The sequence below is a fragment of the Mytilus californianus genome, unplaced genomic scaffold, assembly GCF_021869535.1.
Source record: "Mytilus californianus isolate M0D057914Y unplaced genomic scaffold, xbMytCali1.0.p SCAF_3, whole genome shotgun sequence".
In the NCBI taxonomy this organism is placed as follows: Eukaryota; Metazoa; Mollusca; class Bivalvia; order Mytilida; family Mytilidae; genus Mytilus; species Mytilus californianus.
In genome coordinates, this window is record NW_026262679.1 from 44,036,821 (window position 1) to 44,054,486 (window position 17,666).

Sequence of the window (17,666 nt, forward strand, 5' to 3'; positions counted from 1 at the left end):
ACATTCAATACACCAGATAACTATGTAAACACGATTGTTTTTTATTTTTTAGTGAGTGTGGTTGTAAAGAATATGCTCCATTGTGTAAAACTTGTGGAATGTGCTCTACCTGTGTCAATGCTATTGGTGTAAGTATGTTATTGAAGCTTGAGAATAGTGTTCTAATGTTCAATACACACAGTGTGTGTGTTACTCATACAAAATGCTTTGTTGACTAAACTTGAAAGTCAGTCTATTTTTAGATGGCAATAAACGTCTAACATATATATAATTACATTTGCATTTGGTAAATTTTTCTGTTGTTGTTATTTTGTATTTATTTCGGGGTATACACCCTGGATATAAAAAAGACTGTTTAAAGAGCGAAACCAGTCTATTGCATCTGGATATTCTTAGATAATCATATATATATAACCCTGTGATGATCAACGAATGTAGCCCTCATTACAAGAAACATATATTGTAATAATATTTTTGTGGATACAGTAAAACCCTTTGGACCATAGGAAACTGACCTTATAAGAGTGACATACTTTGAATAGGTTAAAATGCATAAGTATTAGGCCATACTTAAAAATATTTTGGTTTTCCCAAACCCTATCCAAAGGTCAAGACAGTCAGTGTCAGATGTTTATTATTCTTCATGCCTATCTGATTAAAAAAAAAACTTTTTCACATCAGGACAATAATAGATTTTGAGTAGGCAGCTATTTTCTGGGTAGGTTAGGTTAGAGCTAACAAACATATTCTGTTTTGTGGCCTTACTGCAGTGGGACAAGAAGAGGGTGACCTGACAAGACAATATTTTTCTTTTCCTTAATCAATGTTAATAGAGGTTTCCTTTATAAAAAGTTGACTATTTAAAAACCTTTGTTTTTTCACTTGATAATGCTTATGTTGATATATTTTATAGAAAGCTGTTTCGACAGTACAGCCAAGCTTCAGAATGACGAGAGATACAAATATTGATAAATTGAACGTAACAGGAAGCATCATAAGTTATGGAGGCAACAACTTGGAGTATATCTTCCGAAGTGATATGTCATATGAAGCATTCAGCCATCTCAAGATTATTTTACTCAGAGGAATTTCTTACAAAATCGAGCTCACTAATATAGAGTAAATATGATTACCGTAATCGGGCTTGTATAGTTCGCATTGGTACATAGTCCGCATCCCCTTCTCCCCACGAAATTTCGGTTAAAAAAATTTTTTGTAACTGTTAGAAAAGGTCTAATGAAACTCCGGTAATTTTAGATCGTGTGTGGTCGTTTGTGGTATTTTCTTGGAAAAACCTACTTTCCATCACCAAACAGAAGCTGAAACTGCTTGTAAATGGTTCTAAAACACTTCACGCTGGTTAAAATAAGTCTAAATCACACAAAAAAGAATTTAGAAACTTGTGTATGTTTAAACCGGAAGTTTGAAAAGCACGTGTAAAAGATGAAAAAACCCGGTGAGAGTTGAAATCCGTACATAATAGATATCACTATAATACGACTTTGAAAGGAAAACAGTTCCCTCCTTATGTAAAACAGTGTTTAATATATCTATCACATTAATGTTTGAAGGGTCTTAAGCTAATACAAAACATATTTGTCAATAGGAAACACCAAAACGGAACAAATAATATTCGATTACGTTTTGTAGTTTACACATCGTAAGCTGGTTTACGGTTGTTTTTTTTTACTTTTTTTGTACGATTTCATTCAAGCAGATACCAGTTTATATTTAGCAATGCATTGAAAAGAAACGAGAATTTTGTAATGAAGCATTTAATTTTAAAATTTATCAGTATTAATTTGATATTGAATAAAAATAACTTATTAATATGGATTGAGTAAAATTATTGGTTTGAAAATGGATAAGAGCGCCCTCTACAATGTCAATAACAAACATGGCGGAACGTAAACAAACCACATCGCGAAATTGAAATTTTCTCTCTTATTTCTTGCTTATTGTACTCTATAGTCAGCACCCCTGCTGTCAGAGTCAATTTTGGAGAATAAAACCCCGGACTATACAAGCCTTTCAACGGTATTTTGGGAGACTCTCTTATTTTTATAATGTTTATTGAAATGTTTATATATATATAATTGCATACTTTTAACATAATTTCACTTTATTATTTGTGTGTTAAGTTAAGGTCTTTAATTATATTAAAAAATCTAGATCTAATATGGAATAACTGTAACTATGATGTAGCCGGGTTGAAGAGAGAAAAAATCTTCATAATATGTCTTTTACTTTTTTAAATGATGATTTTAAATTTATATCAATGACCTTAATCATTTTGTTTATTCGAACCTTAAATAGTAATTAATAGTTGGTTCACTCTACAACCATATACCGGTACACATCTTATATTAGAAAGTCACTCTTTTTTTCAAATTTGGAATCTTTTAGAATTCTTTTTCTTGAAAATTGATTCAATAATACATTTTGGAAATATTGAAATAATTTTATTTTTTGCAGAGATGGTCACTCAGTGGAAATGATTCGTTACCAGACTATAGAAGGTAAAATAGAGAAGATCTCCATCTCTGGTAAGGAGCAACAGGTCAAGGACACCAAGAAAGAGAGACCACTTGAATGTCATTCTGGATACATTATAGAATTACATATTCCACGTTTTGATGTAAGTCTACATAGTTGCAGAATTCTATATTACATATGAATACACATGTCTAAATACCATGTAAAACACATAAATCCTCATACATACATAATTCTTAATGGCATATATATCTATATACCATGTTATCACCTATATACCATAATAAAATTGAGAATGGAAATAGGGAATGTGTCAAAGAGACAACAACCCGACCATAGAACAGACAACAGCAGAAGGTCACCAACAGGTCTTCAATGCAGCGAGAAATTCCCGCACCCGGAGGCGTCCTTCAGCTGGCCCCTAAACAAATATATATACTAGTTCAGTGATAATGAACGCCATACTAAACTCCAAATTGTACACACGAAACTAAAATTAAAAATAATACAAGACTAACAAAGGCTAGAGGCTCCTGACTTGGGACAGGCGCAAAAATGCGGCGGGGTTAAACATGTTTATGAGATCTCAACCCTCCCCCTATACCTCTAGCCAATGTAGAAAAGTAAACGCATAACAATACGCACATTAAAATTCAGTTCAAGAGAAGTCCGAGTCTGATGTCAGAAGATGTAACCAAAGAAAATAAACAAAATGACAATAATACATAAATAACAACAGACTACTAGCAGTTAACTGACATGCCAGCTCCAGACTTCAATTAAACTGATTGAAAGATTATGTCTTCATCATATGAATATCAGGTACAATCCTTCCCGTTAGGGGTTTAGTATCATACCATCATAACATATATGAGAAGAACATAACCCGTGTCATGCCAACAACTGGTTTTTAAATAAATGTGTTTAGTGCCGATGCAAAGACCCTATAAGTGAATCAATATTAACGCCAAAATATGCAATCTTTAATGACCTGACAACAGTATCGTAACTATATCCCTTCTTAATAAGTCTATTTAAAGGTTTTGTTAGTTTCAGAGGTGAATACTGACATTTTTGTGCTTTATAAAGAATATTTCAATAAAAAATTGGATGTGAAATACCTGAACGTATAAGAAGTCTGCATGTTGAGCTATATTTACGAATGATGTCCTTATACCGATGATAAAATTTAGTAAATGTTTTGACTAGTTTGTGATATCGAAAACCCTGGTGTAATAATTTTTCAGTAATACATAAATTTCTCTCGTTAAAATCTAAAACATTGTTACATACACGAGCGAATCGTACAAGTTGAGATATATAAACACCGTAAGATGGTGACAAGGGAACGTCACCATCTAAAAATGGATAATTAACGATAGGAAATGAAAAATCATCTCTTTTATCATATATTTTAGTATTAAGCTTTCCTTTAATGATATAGATATCAAGATCGAGGAAAGGGCAGTGGTCATTGTTAGTATTAGCTTTATTTAAAGTAAGTTCAACAGGATAAATTTCTTTAGTATACATACTGAAGTCGTCATTATTGAGAGCCAAAATATCATCCAAATATCTAAAAGTATTATTAAATTTGTGTATCAGATGTTGTTTCGATGGGTCTTTACTGATTTTTGTCATAAATTGTAACTCATAGCAATACAAAAAAAGGTCCGCAATAAGTGGTGCACAGTTAGTCCCCATTGGAATTCCGATAACCTGACGATATACGGAATCTCCAAAGCGAACAAAAATGTTATCTAGTAAAAATTCAAGGGCATATATAGTATCAAAGCATGTCCAATTGACATAGTTTTTTTGTTTATTGCTACTAAGAAATGACCTAAAAGAGTTTGAACATATATATTCACATTCTGACTTTTTAAATGCCCATTTAATTAGGTGTGTGAATTTTTTCTTAATGAGAATGTGAGGCAATGTGGTATATAGGGTAGAAAAATCAAAACTTTGAACAGATTCAAAATCACCAATATATGCATGCAATTTATCAAGTACTTCCAACAAGTTCTTGACACTCCAAAAGTAATTAATTCCACTATTTTCGAAGGCCTTGTTGATCATTTATCTATTAAACTGTGCGGTTGTTAAACATCCTTGGCTTTCAATTAGTTGGCTTTGAGTGTTCCTGATGAAGGTAAATCCTGAAAAGCGCTTCAGACGCATGAAATTTATAATTATCATCAGGAAATTTCTGCATTGCCTAAGTCTTTATGCATATAGAATTCTATATAAATGTACTTGTACCATGTTATAACACAAGTCTACATACAGAATTCTATATATCATGTTTTCACACATTGCAAACAGAATTTTATAAACAGTTACTATTACATGTTATCATATGTCTGACTTCTGTGAGTATTAATGAACACAGATGCGTAAAATGATTTCTGTTACAAAGGCATTTAACTAACATATTGGCAGATATATGTAGGAGAGCCGAAAGATGCCAAAGGGACATTCAAACTCAGAAGTCGAAAATAAACTGACAACGCCATTGCTGAAAAAGAAAAAGACCAACAGACAAACAATAGTACATTGTACACAAAACACAACATAGAAAACAAAAGATTTAGCAACACGAACCCCACCAAAAACTGGGGGTGATCTAAGGTGCTTCAGAAGGGTAGAAGCTTCTTAACATAAAAAAATATTGGTCTTAATTATAACCCCTGTTTTCTAAAGTTTCTTTTCTATACATGTGTTTTGTGCATGAATAAATCACAGTGAAATTAACACATATATTGTTTACATGGATTATGAAAGTAGTTTTGGCAACATGGTTTATCGAAATGTAAACCAAGGACAAAAATTCTAATAGGCCAATCACATTCAAGAACCATAGATAGGTAAATCATATAAGAAATATACCTTATTGTCAATAAATTAGTATTGCCTACTTTTTAAACTGTTTTCTTTTTTTATTAGCTGTTTGAAATCCATCAGAATGGGCGAGTTATATACTCCTGGGAACTACAAGGACCATTTATACAAGTAGCTGTGACAGCCAATGATCCAGGGAATATAATGATCTCTTCAAATCATTATGTTGTATGTACACATAACATATAGATTTATATAGAACCTTGTTGATCATTTATCTATTAAACTGTGCGGTTGTTAAACATCCTTGGCTTTCAATTAGTTGGCTTTGAGTGTTCCTGATGAAGGTAAATCCTGAAAAGCGCTTCAGACGCATGAAATTTATAATTATCATCAGGAAATTTCTGCATTGCCTAATTTTTGCTATATTTGCAAATGCATTTTTACCACAAATTTTACCTAAACAAACATTTCACTGTCTATTTATTGTACAAGTCTGTACAGGGTGAAAGTTGAGCAAATTGAATTTGAAATGCCCTTCTAAGGCCTAAACTCTGAAGAAAAACCTTACATAAAAATAATACAATATAGATATCATTTGATGTTAGAAATTTGATGATTCCCCAAATTTAGTTGACTACAATTGTTGGGAATCTTCATCATTATATTTTTTTAGAATTTGAAAATAATGCAATCTTCCACAGCACATTTCAAATATCATTTTGGTATGTAAATTTGATATTGAAAACAAATTTGAACTCTCAAAATATCACAAATACAAGTAACAAAATTTTTAACATCACAACATTTTTGTTTTCTCTGTAGAAATACACTGAAATAAAGATATTTAATGCACATTTTTTTCATTTTAATCGTGTCCTCAAAAGTTTGCTGCATAAATCAGCTTTATAGAAAAATGAAATGTATGTACCCATTGGTGGCCTTCAGCTGTTGTCTGCTCTTTGGTCGGGTTGTTGTCTCTTTGACATATTCCCAATTTCCATTCTCAATTTTATACTGTATGACTGCATTTTTGTTTAAGGGACTGCAATTTTCATTATTTAAAAAAAAACTCAAATTGTAATTTCTAACTAAATGCTTGCATTTTTTTTAATTGATCACACAATTGCCAAGTCTGAAATAGATTCAAAACTTTGCAAATAACAAATTATGATCCACCTAGAAAATTTATATCAACTTATAAAAATTTAACTTTTACTTACTAATAGCTACAGAATCCTAAAACCACTGAATTATATTTTACTATAAAGACAAATAATTTATTTTGTTCTTAAAATCTTTGAATAAAATAACTTTGTAATGCGATTTGATAAATTATGGTTCAAATTGTTGTGAAAGGCATTTTAAAGACTAAAAAAAATGTCTAATTACAAAAAAACAACAAAAAACTGAGTAGATGAAGTTCTTAGTTTTAAATTCATTGCATACTCAATTGACAATGTATGTTTCTATAGACAATATGTAAATTTTTATGGTTAACAAACTTTTTGATTCACAGGATTTTCAAGATAGATCAACTCAAACAGAAACAAGTTGCTGTGAAATGAGCCTTCCATCATGTAAGTTTTATTTATCTTTTTATCCTGTTGCTCTACAGAAGTGGTGTTTTTCATTGAAAATCAGAACTGCGTTAAAACTGGATACAGTCTCAGTCATTTGCTAAATGTTCAATTGACATTCAATTCCCAGTGATATGAAAGTGATCTGTAGTTTGCCATTGAAGTCACAAAGCAAGACAAAGATAATAATTTACCTCACTAGGAAATAAAATTTCACTTAATTTTTGATAAAAGTAAATGCCTTATTTTGTTACGTCTGAGTGTAGATTTCTTCTTTCTTCATTTTCACAACATGCATAGCATAGTTTATTAATCTTCAATTAATTGTGATATTCAGCAATCAGCATTAAATCATCTAGTCCAATGGGATAATAATTGACAGGGAGGATTCTTTATAAATGTTTGATTTATGAAGGAACAAAAGTTTATGAAACATTTTTAAATTCTAAGATACATTCAAAAAGATCAGTCATAAGATTTAAGTTTGTGAAACAGAAATGTGAATCATAAATTTAATGACACAGTGAATGTAATATTTTTTTCCCCTTATGTACCAGTCAGTTGTATTTTTGGAACTTTGGAAATATTTTGCCTTTGGGTGGTCTTTCCAATGGATTGGTAAATAAAGTGTTTAAAAGTTCTGCCATAACATGTCGAGATGATGTGTACCTTCTAAGTTACATTTCTTCTTGTTGATCCCATTTGATTCATTTCTATCTAAATGCCTTTTGTTTACTTGGTTCTGATTTAAATAGGCATGACATATTTGGAGATTGACAATAAGGGAATAACAATAAATTTTAAAAACCTTAATGGAAAACTGTGCTTGTATACATATTTATATATTTTACTTATATTAAAGGACATTTTTTATCAATTCCAGGTGTGGAGAGGAAGTTAACATTAGAATTTCTGAGAGCTAGTAATTTTATGTTTGCAGAAGCTAAGGATTTTTCTGGTAAATATTAAATATACTTCAAAAATTCATCTTTTACAGAAACTGCATGTTTGGGTATTACATAGATGTAGCATGTGTTTTATTAAAATAATGTGACTCAATTTAAAATTAAATTAATTTTCCATATTTTATTTTATGTTCATTTATTAGATCAAAGTTCAAAGAAGCGTGAAAGTATTTATATTATGAGATAGTAAATTTAGATTTAAATATTATATGTCAAGCCTGACAATAGCAACAATTTTGGTGAAATCCTATCGAAAGATTTTGCACAATTTATAAAATAAGCATGCGCATCAATTCATATTTGTTTTAAATCTTATAACAATTTGGTAAACTTTAAATCATTTGAGTAAATTTAACCATTTACCGGGCTGAACTAGAGTCAGCTAACCTCATACTATAAATTCAGAAATTATTGTAAGGTTTTTATTAATGAGAATAATGCAACTCTTTGAGTTATGATATCTGATACTTATGTGTGTATGTACCTTTTCCTAAAAATGCAAAAATTAAACTTGCGTTTTCGTTCGTTCTTCAAATATCACAATAATAAAAATATTTTCTAAATTTACTGTATTTCATTCAAATATTTTTGACAGGTTGTTTAGGCTGTATTTTACCAGAAGGAATGACTGAAATAGATCTGACAAACCCTTCTCATCAGATCCTGAACAACAATAGGCTTCTCATGCCTTTATGTATGACAAAAAGTAAGTTTGGAAATAAACTACAGACAGTAAAGTGTCAAAAATATGCAACTTTTTATTAGATCAAAGTTTACATGATTTAATCAATTTCATGATTGGATTACAATGAATCATGATTAATAAACAAAGATGTTTGACAATATGCACAAGCCCATGTCACGAGACTGTTTTGACAATGGACTTGACTCCTGCCTAACCTAGAAACTAATTACTCTGTGGTGCCATTACCCTGACGTTTCTCAATTTCAGCAGTAAATTGTTAAAAGAAAATTAATTATATGAAAAATACTATGCTATCCCCTGAAACTGAGCCTTCTACATTCTTTCATCATTATCATCTTCAGCAATAAGCCATTTAGTGGATTGAGTTGATAATTGGCAGGAAGGATTCCATTTAGCAGATTTATAACTCCTACTTTGCTTTAAGTTCTTTCCTTTTATAATCTATTTCTAGCTAAGGAAAACATATAAAGCATAAGTTTATAAAATATTTATCGATTTTTAAACTCGATCAACTTGTTGATTCTTTGAAGTACAAAATTTCATAATATGACTTTAGTGAATTAAGCATTTGGTGACATCTACATTATTGAAACTATTAAAATATTTCACTGTTTGCACCACCAAGAATTAAAGTTTTGGAGGTATACCAAAATATCCAAATAATGCACTTTTTTCTTAAAGAAAATCTGAGGAAATCTGAAGTGGTATTTACAAAATTTGGCAAAAACAGGATTTGATTGGTTATGCTATTACTGTAAATTCAGAAATTATTGCGTGCATTTATTATTGCGATTTTTGAAGAATGGACTGAAATGCGAGATTAATTAATGCGATTTCAGGAAAATCTGCATACAGTTATATGTATCAGATATCAGAATGCAAGTTTTTATTATTGCGATACTTATTTAGTCGCATTATTCGCATTAATAAAAACCTCGCAATAATTTCTGAATTTACAGTATATTGAAAAAAGCAAGAGGAGCTAATGTGTCAAAATCCTTTAAGAAATATTACAGATTTAATTCAATTTGCAAGGATATAGTTATGTATTTAACAAAATTGTAAAAAGAAAAGAGGGGGTTCCAGGTTTAAAATTTTCTTATTATACTTTTCCAAAAAACCTAGAAGAGCTAACAATAATGTAAACAGATAGCTACCTTGACCAAGAAGAACCCTTCAGACGATGTTTTCTTTTTACCACAGATAGATTTGCAGATGAATGGTACCTGCAGAAGATGGTACACATGGTTAACAGTCCAGGATTTCCGGTATCACAAGATGACAAGAATATGACAATAATAGGAATGGCATGTAATGGCTTGTTAGCTCATTACCCCTATGTTAGTATAAACTATTGTCAAGGAACACATTTCTGCATCATTTTAACTGCATACAATGATCTATTCATTACTCCTGATGTAATAATAAAGAGATCTGGTATGATGGTATAATGAGACAACTATCTGCCAGAGTCCAAAGGACACTGATGTTAACAACTACAGATCACCATACGACCTTCAACATTGAACAAAACACATACCAAAATATAGACATAGCAATTTCTGCTTGTATCAATTTGTTGATCCACAGCTAGTTGAAAAGGGCTTTAGAGAATTTAAACTAAGTTGACTCTTTTACTAAACATGAAGTTGTTTACCTGCTATTTTAATTTTTGTCACAAAATCATTACGCAAAAAAAAACAAACCTAAAAGCAATGTTTTTCAAGTCATATTTAGGCCTTCAACATGGAGCAAAAACTCAAAAGTTCAAGATGGCCCCTAGCAAATTAAATGTTGATTGTATATTTATTTAATTATTTAACATTTGTTGGGGTTTTTTTTGCAGTTGCATATTCCAGACAATTTTCAAAGATATTTGCAGGTTACAAAAGACCAAATGGATGTAAATCTAGTAAGTAATATTATTATATAATTTGTAGTAAATATAAGTATATGTTATGTGTAGTACAATCAATGGCATTAGTTCTGTATCAGCCATCTGTGATGATATCAATATCAGTCACAGTTGTAAAGTCTTTATGAAACCTCTAACTTGTATAACATCATGTCACACGAAAGCAGAGCTCTTCAGGATTCTATTGGTGTCTCAGGTTGATACCTTTATGATATTAAAAAAAGCCATGTGATATTTTCTATTTATATATGATATTTTTGTCAGAACAGTGATAAGGCTGTAATAATTTTTAGAAAAAATATTTCAGATCAGTGTTGTGTCCATCTAATATGCTTCTTATATGCAATTTAAACAAAATTAATTGCACAAAAAGAATTGTAAAAACGATTTTCAAAATAAGCTATATCAATTTTCTTGGCTATATGTCATACAATTTAATTGCATTTAAAACTGTAAACCAACTTATTTTTGCGGATACTTTATTTCTCGTTTATGAACTTTTAGCGACTTCGCAACAACTTATTTTCACGATTTTCTAAACTTTTTTATGTATTTATATAAGGGAATTTCCAATCTTAACATATTGGCGACGACTTATATTCTCTTTATTTTTTTACTCATTAAAGTCGCCAAAATAAATCACTTGCGAAAAATTAGTTGATTTACAGTATTGGTTTAAATAATTGCTAAAAAAATGATGCCATGAGGCATATTTTGGGACGCGCCAGGCACTGCCTTTAAGGGATGGTTATGGATTAAAGGATGATGGCATTGTTAACTTCAGGCTGGAAGACATTTTTCTCTTTAACATGTTTAATACAAAAGATCACAACAAATTTCCTACTAAATACAATACCTTATCGAGATGAATTTTATTGTTTTACAGATTGAGAAGGGTATGCATGAGATTATCAGACTGTATGCCATGGATATGATGTTAGAACTGGGACTCCAGTACTCATTCAATGGACAACTTCCTGCTCAAATTAGGAAATTATTTGTGGTAGGTACTTCAACCTCACCAGAAGCTTTTTTTTTATAAACATGACAAAACTACACTGAAGTTTAAGGAATTTTTCACTTGTTAGTTTTTTTTATAAATTAAGGTAAATTTCATGTGGTAATTACACAGTAGTCCTTGTACAGTGTCTAAATGCATCCTTGATACATATTTTTTGCATTAATCGATTTTTAGCTAGGTTGGACAAAGTCCAAAACCAGTTTATAGTATGGTAATGTTTGCTCATTGTTGAAGGCCGTAGTGTGACCTATAGTTGATAGCTTCTATGTCATTTGGTCTCTGTTGGAGAATTGTCTCATTGGCAATCATACCACATCTTATTTTTATAGGCAGTGAAAAGTTGGTACCTAACTTTTGTAATCGCTCCTCATAACTTTTCAACCCTGAATGATTACACATATATTGAAGTTGTGCACCTGCTATTATGGAATTGTTTGAATATTTTTTGCCTTTTTTCTTGAATTGGAAACTTTTAGCAAAATGTTTCAAAAGGTAACAATTTTTGTTTTTAACCCAGATGTTGGGTTTGCATGTATGAAGAAAAACATACAGTAGAACATTGAAATTTATTGTCAGTCTCAAGCAGATTATTAGACTTTATAGCATATCTAGAGTTTATCATTTTTATATCATTTTAGAATACATTGGAGCCCCTTATTTGTGACTCTGAAAAGTCAGCTTTGATTGCTACAGAAAGTATTCTGATGGAAGGAAAGCTTTTACATTTGTGTCAAGGTCACAAAGCTGCATACCAGTCAAGGTCAGACTTTGTAGAGTTATCTCCCATTGAATTTGGTGGATACACAAGATTTATCAGGGATATAAAAATTGTAAAGTCAGGTCTTGTTTCAATACCAGAGGATTTCTTTACGTCTATGCCTTATCTAATAAGAGCAGAGCTTTATGAAAATCTTTTGGAGAAGCTTCCAGATTCCATAGGAACATGTAAATTTTTACAAAAATTGGATGTGGCTGACAATAACTTGAGTGACTTGCCAGAAAGTCTCGTAAACTGTACAGAGCTTGACCGACTGGACATTGGTTGTAATGTGATGGAGGCATTACCTAAAGTTGTGACAAAACTCAAATTGAAGAGACTTATGATGAACAACATGCTCCTGACGTCACTACCAGAAAACATCGGTGATATGGAATTGTTAGAAATGTTATATGCTAGCGGTAACTGTTTTACAAAACTACCGAAAAGTATCGGTAAACTAAAAAATCTGATGGATCTGTCCCTTGGTGGGGTTCAGTGGTTTGAACTTAAGGAAGGAATATATGTTAACAAGCAGATGTTTGAAGATTTCTTGTTCAGTTCTCGTATTGGTCCTTGGCTAGCTGCTCACAATGAGGTAGGTGTCAATGTGGTTAATTCAGTTTCTTTGAGATGCCTAAATTGGATAAAAATGGCTTTTTGCAATTAAACTTGTGTTGTCTAAGTGATTTTGGTCTTTTTAAGTTTTTTTATTTGAAATTTCAACTGATTTGTGATAGTAACATTACCAATATTACTGCACAAGATGCACATTTTATAAACAATAAATGTCTCTTCAGTAATGCTCAAGGCCAAAATATTTGAAATCCATAAACAAATACAAATATTGAAGAGTTGATTAAACCAAAAATGACAAAACCAAAATGATTTCAAAAATTTTAATAGCCGCAAATTTCATTAAAATTAATATTCAAATTTTCATGTCAGTTCCGAAGCTACTAATAGCATGTACCATTTCTCCAATATAAGAAGTTCAAAATAAATACAAAAGTTATCCTTAGTTAAACTTTGATGTTTTTATGCCCCACCTAGAGGCATTATGTTTTTCGGTCTGTTCGTCTGTCCGTCCGTCCGTCCGTTCGTCCATTCGTCCGTCTGTCCTGCTTCAGGTTAAAGTTTATGGTCAAGGTAGTTTTTGATGAAGTTGAAGTCCAATCAACTTGAAACTTAGTACACATGATATGATCTTTCTAATTTTAATGCCAAATTAGATTTTTGACCCCAATTTCACGGTCCACTGAACATAGAAAATGATAGTGCGAGTGGGGCATCTGTGTACTATGGACACATTCTTGTTCTAGATCTGTTTTTTATGGAATCATTGCCTCCATTTTTCAATAAGAATAAATCTTGTTAGGTTATGACTCAGAAGCGAACATGTTTTCCATTAAACACATATTCTTGTTTTCCATTGAATTTAAAAAAAAAGTCCTGATTATTTTTTTATGCCCCATTTATGGGCATTATGTTTTTCGGTCTGTGTGTCCGTTCATCCGTCTGTCCCGCTTCAGGTTAAAGTTTTTGGTCGCTTCATGTTCCCTATGATATGATCTTTCTAATTTTAATGCCAAATTAGAGTTTTGACCCCAATTTCACGGTCCACTGAACATCGAAAATGATAGTGCGAGTTGGGCATACGTGTACTATGGACACATTCTTGTTTTAACATGTTTTGTGGTTTTATGGCTGTTAACATATATTTTTAAGATAAATGGAACTGAATTTTTCCAGGATATTACTGGCTAACACAATTCAAACTTTTACAGCATTTCATTGTATGCACGCTCTGTTCATTTCATACTGCACCTGTTAAAAACTCATTCTTACAATTTTAAAAGTTATTTTTTTCTGATTAATGAATAATTTTAGACCAATGCATATTTATTTTTTCAGGACAAAGAGAAGCTGTTTCATAATTTTGACCTTGATGCTAACAACGTCCTTGACCATAAAGAGATGGGCAATGTGAATGCTACATTATTCAACATTTTCCCAAGATTTGGATACAAAGGAAAAGAACCCCCTGGTGAGATATCAAAATGACTTTAGGTTAATAGTGAAAATATCAATGAGGTCATCATGGAATGAAAATTTGATTTGAATGAAATACAAAAAATCACTTTTTCAATGTGTTCATATAAATTTAGTTATGCAAGGGAATCCATTGTCTCACCTATGATAGTGTGGAGGCATTGTGTTTTCTGTTCTGTGCATTTGTCAGCCCCTCCATTTCAAGTTTAAGTTTTGGTTTAAGGTTATTATCCATGAATTGCAGTCACAGCAATTTGAAACTTAGTACACATTCATTATGATGTGATATTAAAAAAATATATGCCAAATTAGAGTCTTGACCCAGATTTCACAGTTTGCTGAACATGGAAACTTGATAGTGCGAATGTGGCATGGTGTCCTATGGACATATATTTTTGTTTCTTATATTTATATAAAAGTAAGTTTGAAATGTCATTACAATTATTTTTTGACAGAGGATGATGCTCCAAGTGGATTTCCAGAGGAGATTTTTGAATTGACCAATCTGAGATATCTGAACTTACAATACCAAGGCATTGTCCATGTACCTGAAGGCATAGAAAAACTCAGCAACTTAGAAACATTAGTCTTATCATACAATCCAAATATGTTGTCAGTGGCTGGCCAGTGTGGCATGCTGCCACTCAAAAGTAAGTTTAAAATACACCCCAAACCTATTTTAAATTATTGGTCAGCTAGCTTCCACTAAAAAGTCTGTTAGGCATACAATAATAATCTGTTGTCCTTATAATTTTATATGTACATCTTTTCTAAAAATAATTTGTTCCAGATATTGGCATATGTTGACATATTTGACCAAAATAATGTATTCTAAACCATTGAAGCTTTCTGTTTTCCTATTCTATAGGGTTAGACCTTTCCTACTGTACATTATTGAAGACACCACCCAAAGAAATCCGTGACAGAGGATTCAATACTATATATGCTTATCTGCGTCGTTTAATGACAGGATCAGTGGAATGTAAAAGGACAAAGTTAATGTTTGTAGGATTAGGTGGTGCTGGGAAAACAAGGTAACTGTAAGATTTGCAAAGTCATGAAAATTTAAATTGTTAACATTGAGAAAAAAACATTGATACATTTGAAATTTTGCTAAAATTATATGTGATTTTATGCAATGAAATAATTAGTATTAATAACATTTTCCAATTCTAATGGGAAACTTACATTTTCTACAACAGATTTTTGGCAATATGACCTATTTATTGTAAGAAATTGTATAACAGGGTTAGTGGCAGTTCCAAATTTCAACTATTTCATCACATGTGGAATGTCTTTAATTTTGTATAAGTGATATTCCATGTGAACATATTATGTACCCAAAAGTAATTTCGAAAAATTGATTATGGTGGTTATCAGATTTTGAATGATATTTCTATAACTTTTTGTCTAAAATTTGAATTTCCTAACACAAGTATCTCCCATGTTGAAATTGAAAGTTTTACATAATGTATACATTTCAGTTTGGCTAAAGCATTGATGACAAATGAGTTCCAGACAAGTCTGACAGGAGCACAGGCTATAACTGATGGTAGGTGTATTGTTTGCATATGCTGATTAGGTAAACAAACACAAAGATAAGTGCTTTTTAACACATGAAAAAATTATAAAAAAAAATATTATTTCAAATATAGAAATAAGAAGATGTGGTACAATTTCCAATGAGAGAACTATCCACTGAAGACCAAATATCAAAGAAGTAAACAAAAGTACATTTTGCCTCAACTTAGATATTTGAAATTTGCATATTCCTCTATGCCAATGTCAAATCAAAGGAATACACATTTTCTCAAAAAAATATTATAATGTCCTTTCATTGACTTTAGAACTATTAGTTTTCAAATTTAGAATGTATAATTACAGAAAATAATTGAATGTAGGCTCATTTTGAACTTTAACAGGGTTATAAAAGCATAGCATAGTTTAAGAGGGAAGTGATTTCACACTTCATAAAAATATGATATAGTCATATAAATCCAACAAAACTATGTATTCAGTAACTAGTAAGTATTTTTTATTTTGATACTTTAGGTATTGATATTTGTACATGGACTGTTAACCATGATGGAGAAAAAGTACAATACAGTGTGTGGGACTTTGCTGGACAGACAGTTTACTACAATACCCATCAGGTATGAAATGTTTATTTCAATTATTTAATCAATTGTGGTCTTGTACAGTGATGAGGGTATTTATACATAATTGTTGTGTTTGTGGTTTTACATTGCAAATATGAGTTTTGGAGTAAAGTTTATGTTATTTCCATGAAGATTCAAACAATTTTAACCCCAGTCACAGAGTAGTGATATATTATAATCATCTTGTCTCTCTGTAATTATCTTTACTTATTACATCAGCTTTTTTGTAATATGGATTGATACATATTTTTCTTATAATAATTATTATACCCCCGCTTTAAAAAAGTGGGGGTATACTGTTTTTTATACACCCGCTTTATTATACCCCCGCTTTAAAAAAGTGGGGGTATACTGTTTTACCTCCGTCTGTCCGTCCGTCCGTCCCATGAATATTTTTCGTTGCATCTTTCTTAGGAACTACATTACAAGGATTTCTGAAATTTGGTTTCTGGGATTTTTGAGTCAGCTATACTGTGTGATACATTTTAAGATTCATCACTCAACAACTTCCTATTTACCTTATACTTTCAGCAGGGCGGGGGTATCATTAATGAGCAGTAGCTCACAGCTTCACTTGTTTTCCTTATATATTACTCAGCTTCTAGGCTAATATTGATTTGATATATGCTAGGAATTGATATATGTTAGGAACTTTGTAATGTAGAGTTTAATTTTTAGATCATCTCGGTATTCATTCCTGGTTGACAAAACTTTGAAACTTCATTTTACCAATCAAGTGAATCCTTTATATACCACTTGAGCATGGAAATTTCATTACATATTACTCATCTATTTTAAATTTTATCATTTTGAGTTGTTCTTGAAAGTTACCTGCAGATCGGTGGGGTTGTTACTTCCTGTTTGAAGAAACTTTTATCATACCCACTGACTGAGCATGGAATTTTTCTTTAATGTCTATTAAACAGTCGGGATATACTTTTTAAGAAGTATCATACAACTTCTTGTTTCATTTCAAATCAGCAAGGTCAACAAATGATAATTGTTAAATTTCAGATCAGCCTTATCCATAAATTGTCCCTTTTTATCTACTATTAGATTAAAACATTTGGCAAATGTATGCATTTTCTCCATAATTAAAAAAAAAAAAAGAAATTGAAAGGATAATATTTTGAACTGTGATTTCCTTTTTCTTTACAAAATTATATTACAT

The 17,666-nt window shown here is 31.1% G+C and overlaps 1 protein-coding gene across 4 annotated transcripts in view; it reads left to right on the top strand.

Moving 5' to 3' along the window:
- Nucleotides 1-17,666, top strand: part of LOC127734644 (uncharacterized) — an 80,183-nt gene that overhangs the window by 32,624 nt on the left and 29,893 nt on the right. For all 4 annotated transcript variants that reach the window (XM_052244631.1, XM_052244633.1, XM_052244634.1 and 1 more), the window contains 16 exons: nt 53-128; nt 914-1,119; nt 2,476-2,638; nt 5,446-5,568; nt 6,860-6,920; nt 7,804-7,878; nt 8,481-8,591; nt 9,795-9,931; nt 10,438-10,503; nt 11,393-11,509; nt 12,166-12,882; nt 14,199-14,331; nt 14,792-14,986; nt 15,205-15,370; nt 15,821-15,888; nt 16,389-16,489. In XM_052244631.1, coding sequence (XP_052100591.1) covers nt 53-128; nt 914-1,119; nt 2,476-2,638; nt 5,446-5,568; nt 6,860-6,920; nt 7,804-7,878; nt 8,481-8,591; nt 9,795-9,931; nt 10,438-10,503; nt 11,393-11,509; nt 12,166-12,882; nt 14,199-14,331; nt 14,792-14,986; nt 15,205-15,370; nt 15,821-15,888; nt 16,389-16,489 — 2,515 coding nt within the window. The remainder of the gene's footprint in view (nt 1-52; nt 129-913; nt 1,120-2,475; nt 2,639-5,445; nt 5,569-6,859; nt 6,921-7,803; nt 7,879-8,480; nt 8,592-9,794; nt 9,932-10,437; nt 10,504-11,392; nt 11,510-12,165; nt 12,883-14,198; nt 14,332-14,791; nt 14,987-15,204; nt 15,371-15,820; nt 15,889-16,388; nt 16,490-17,666) is intronic.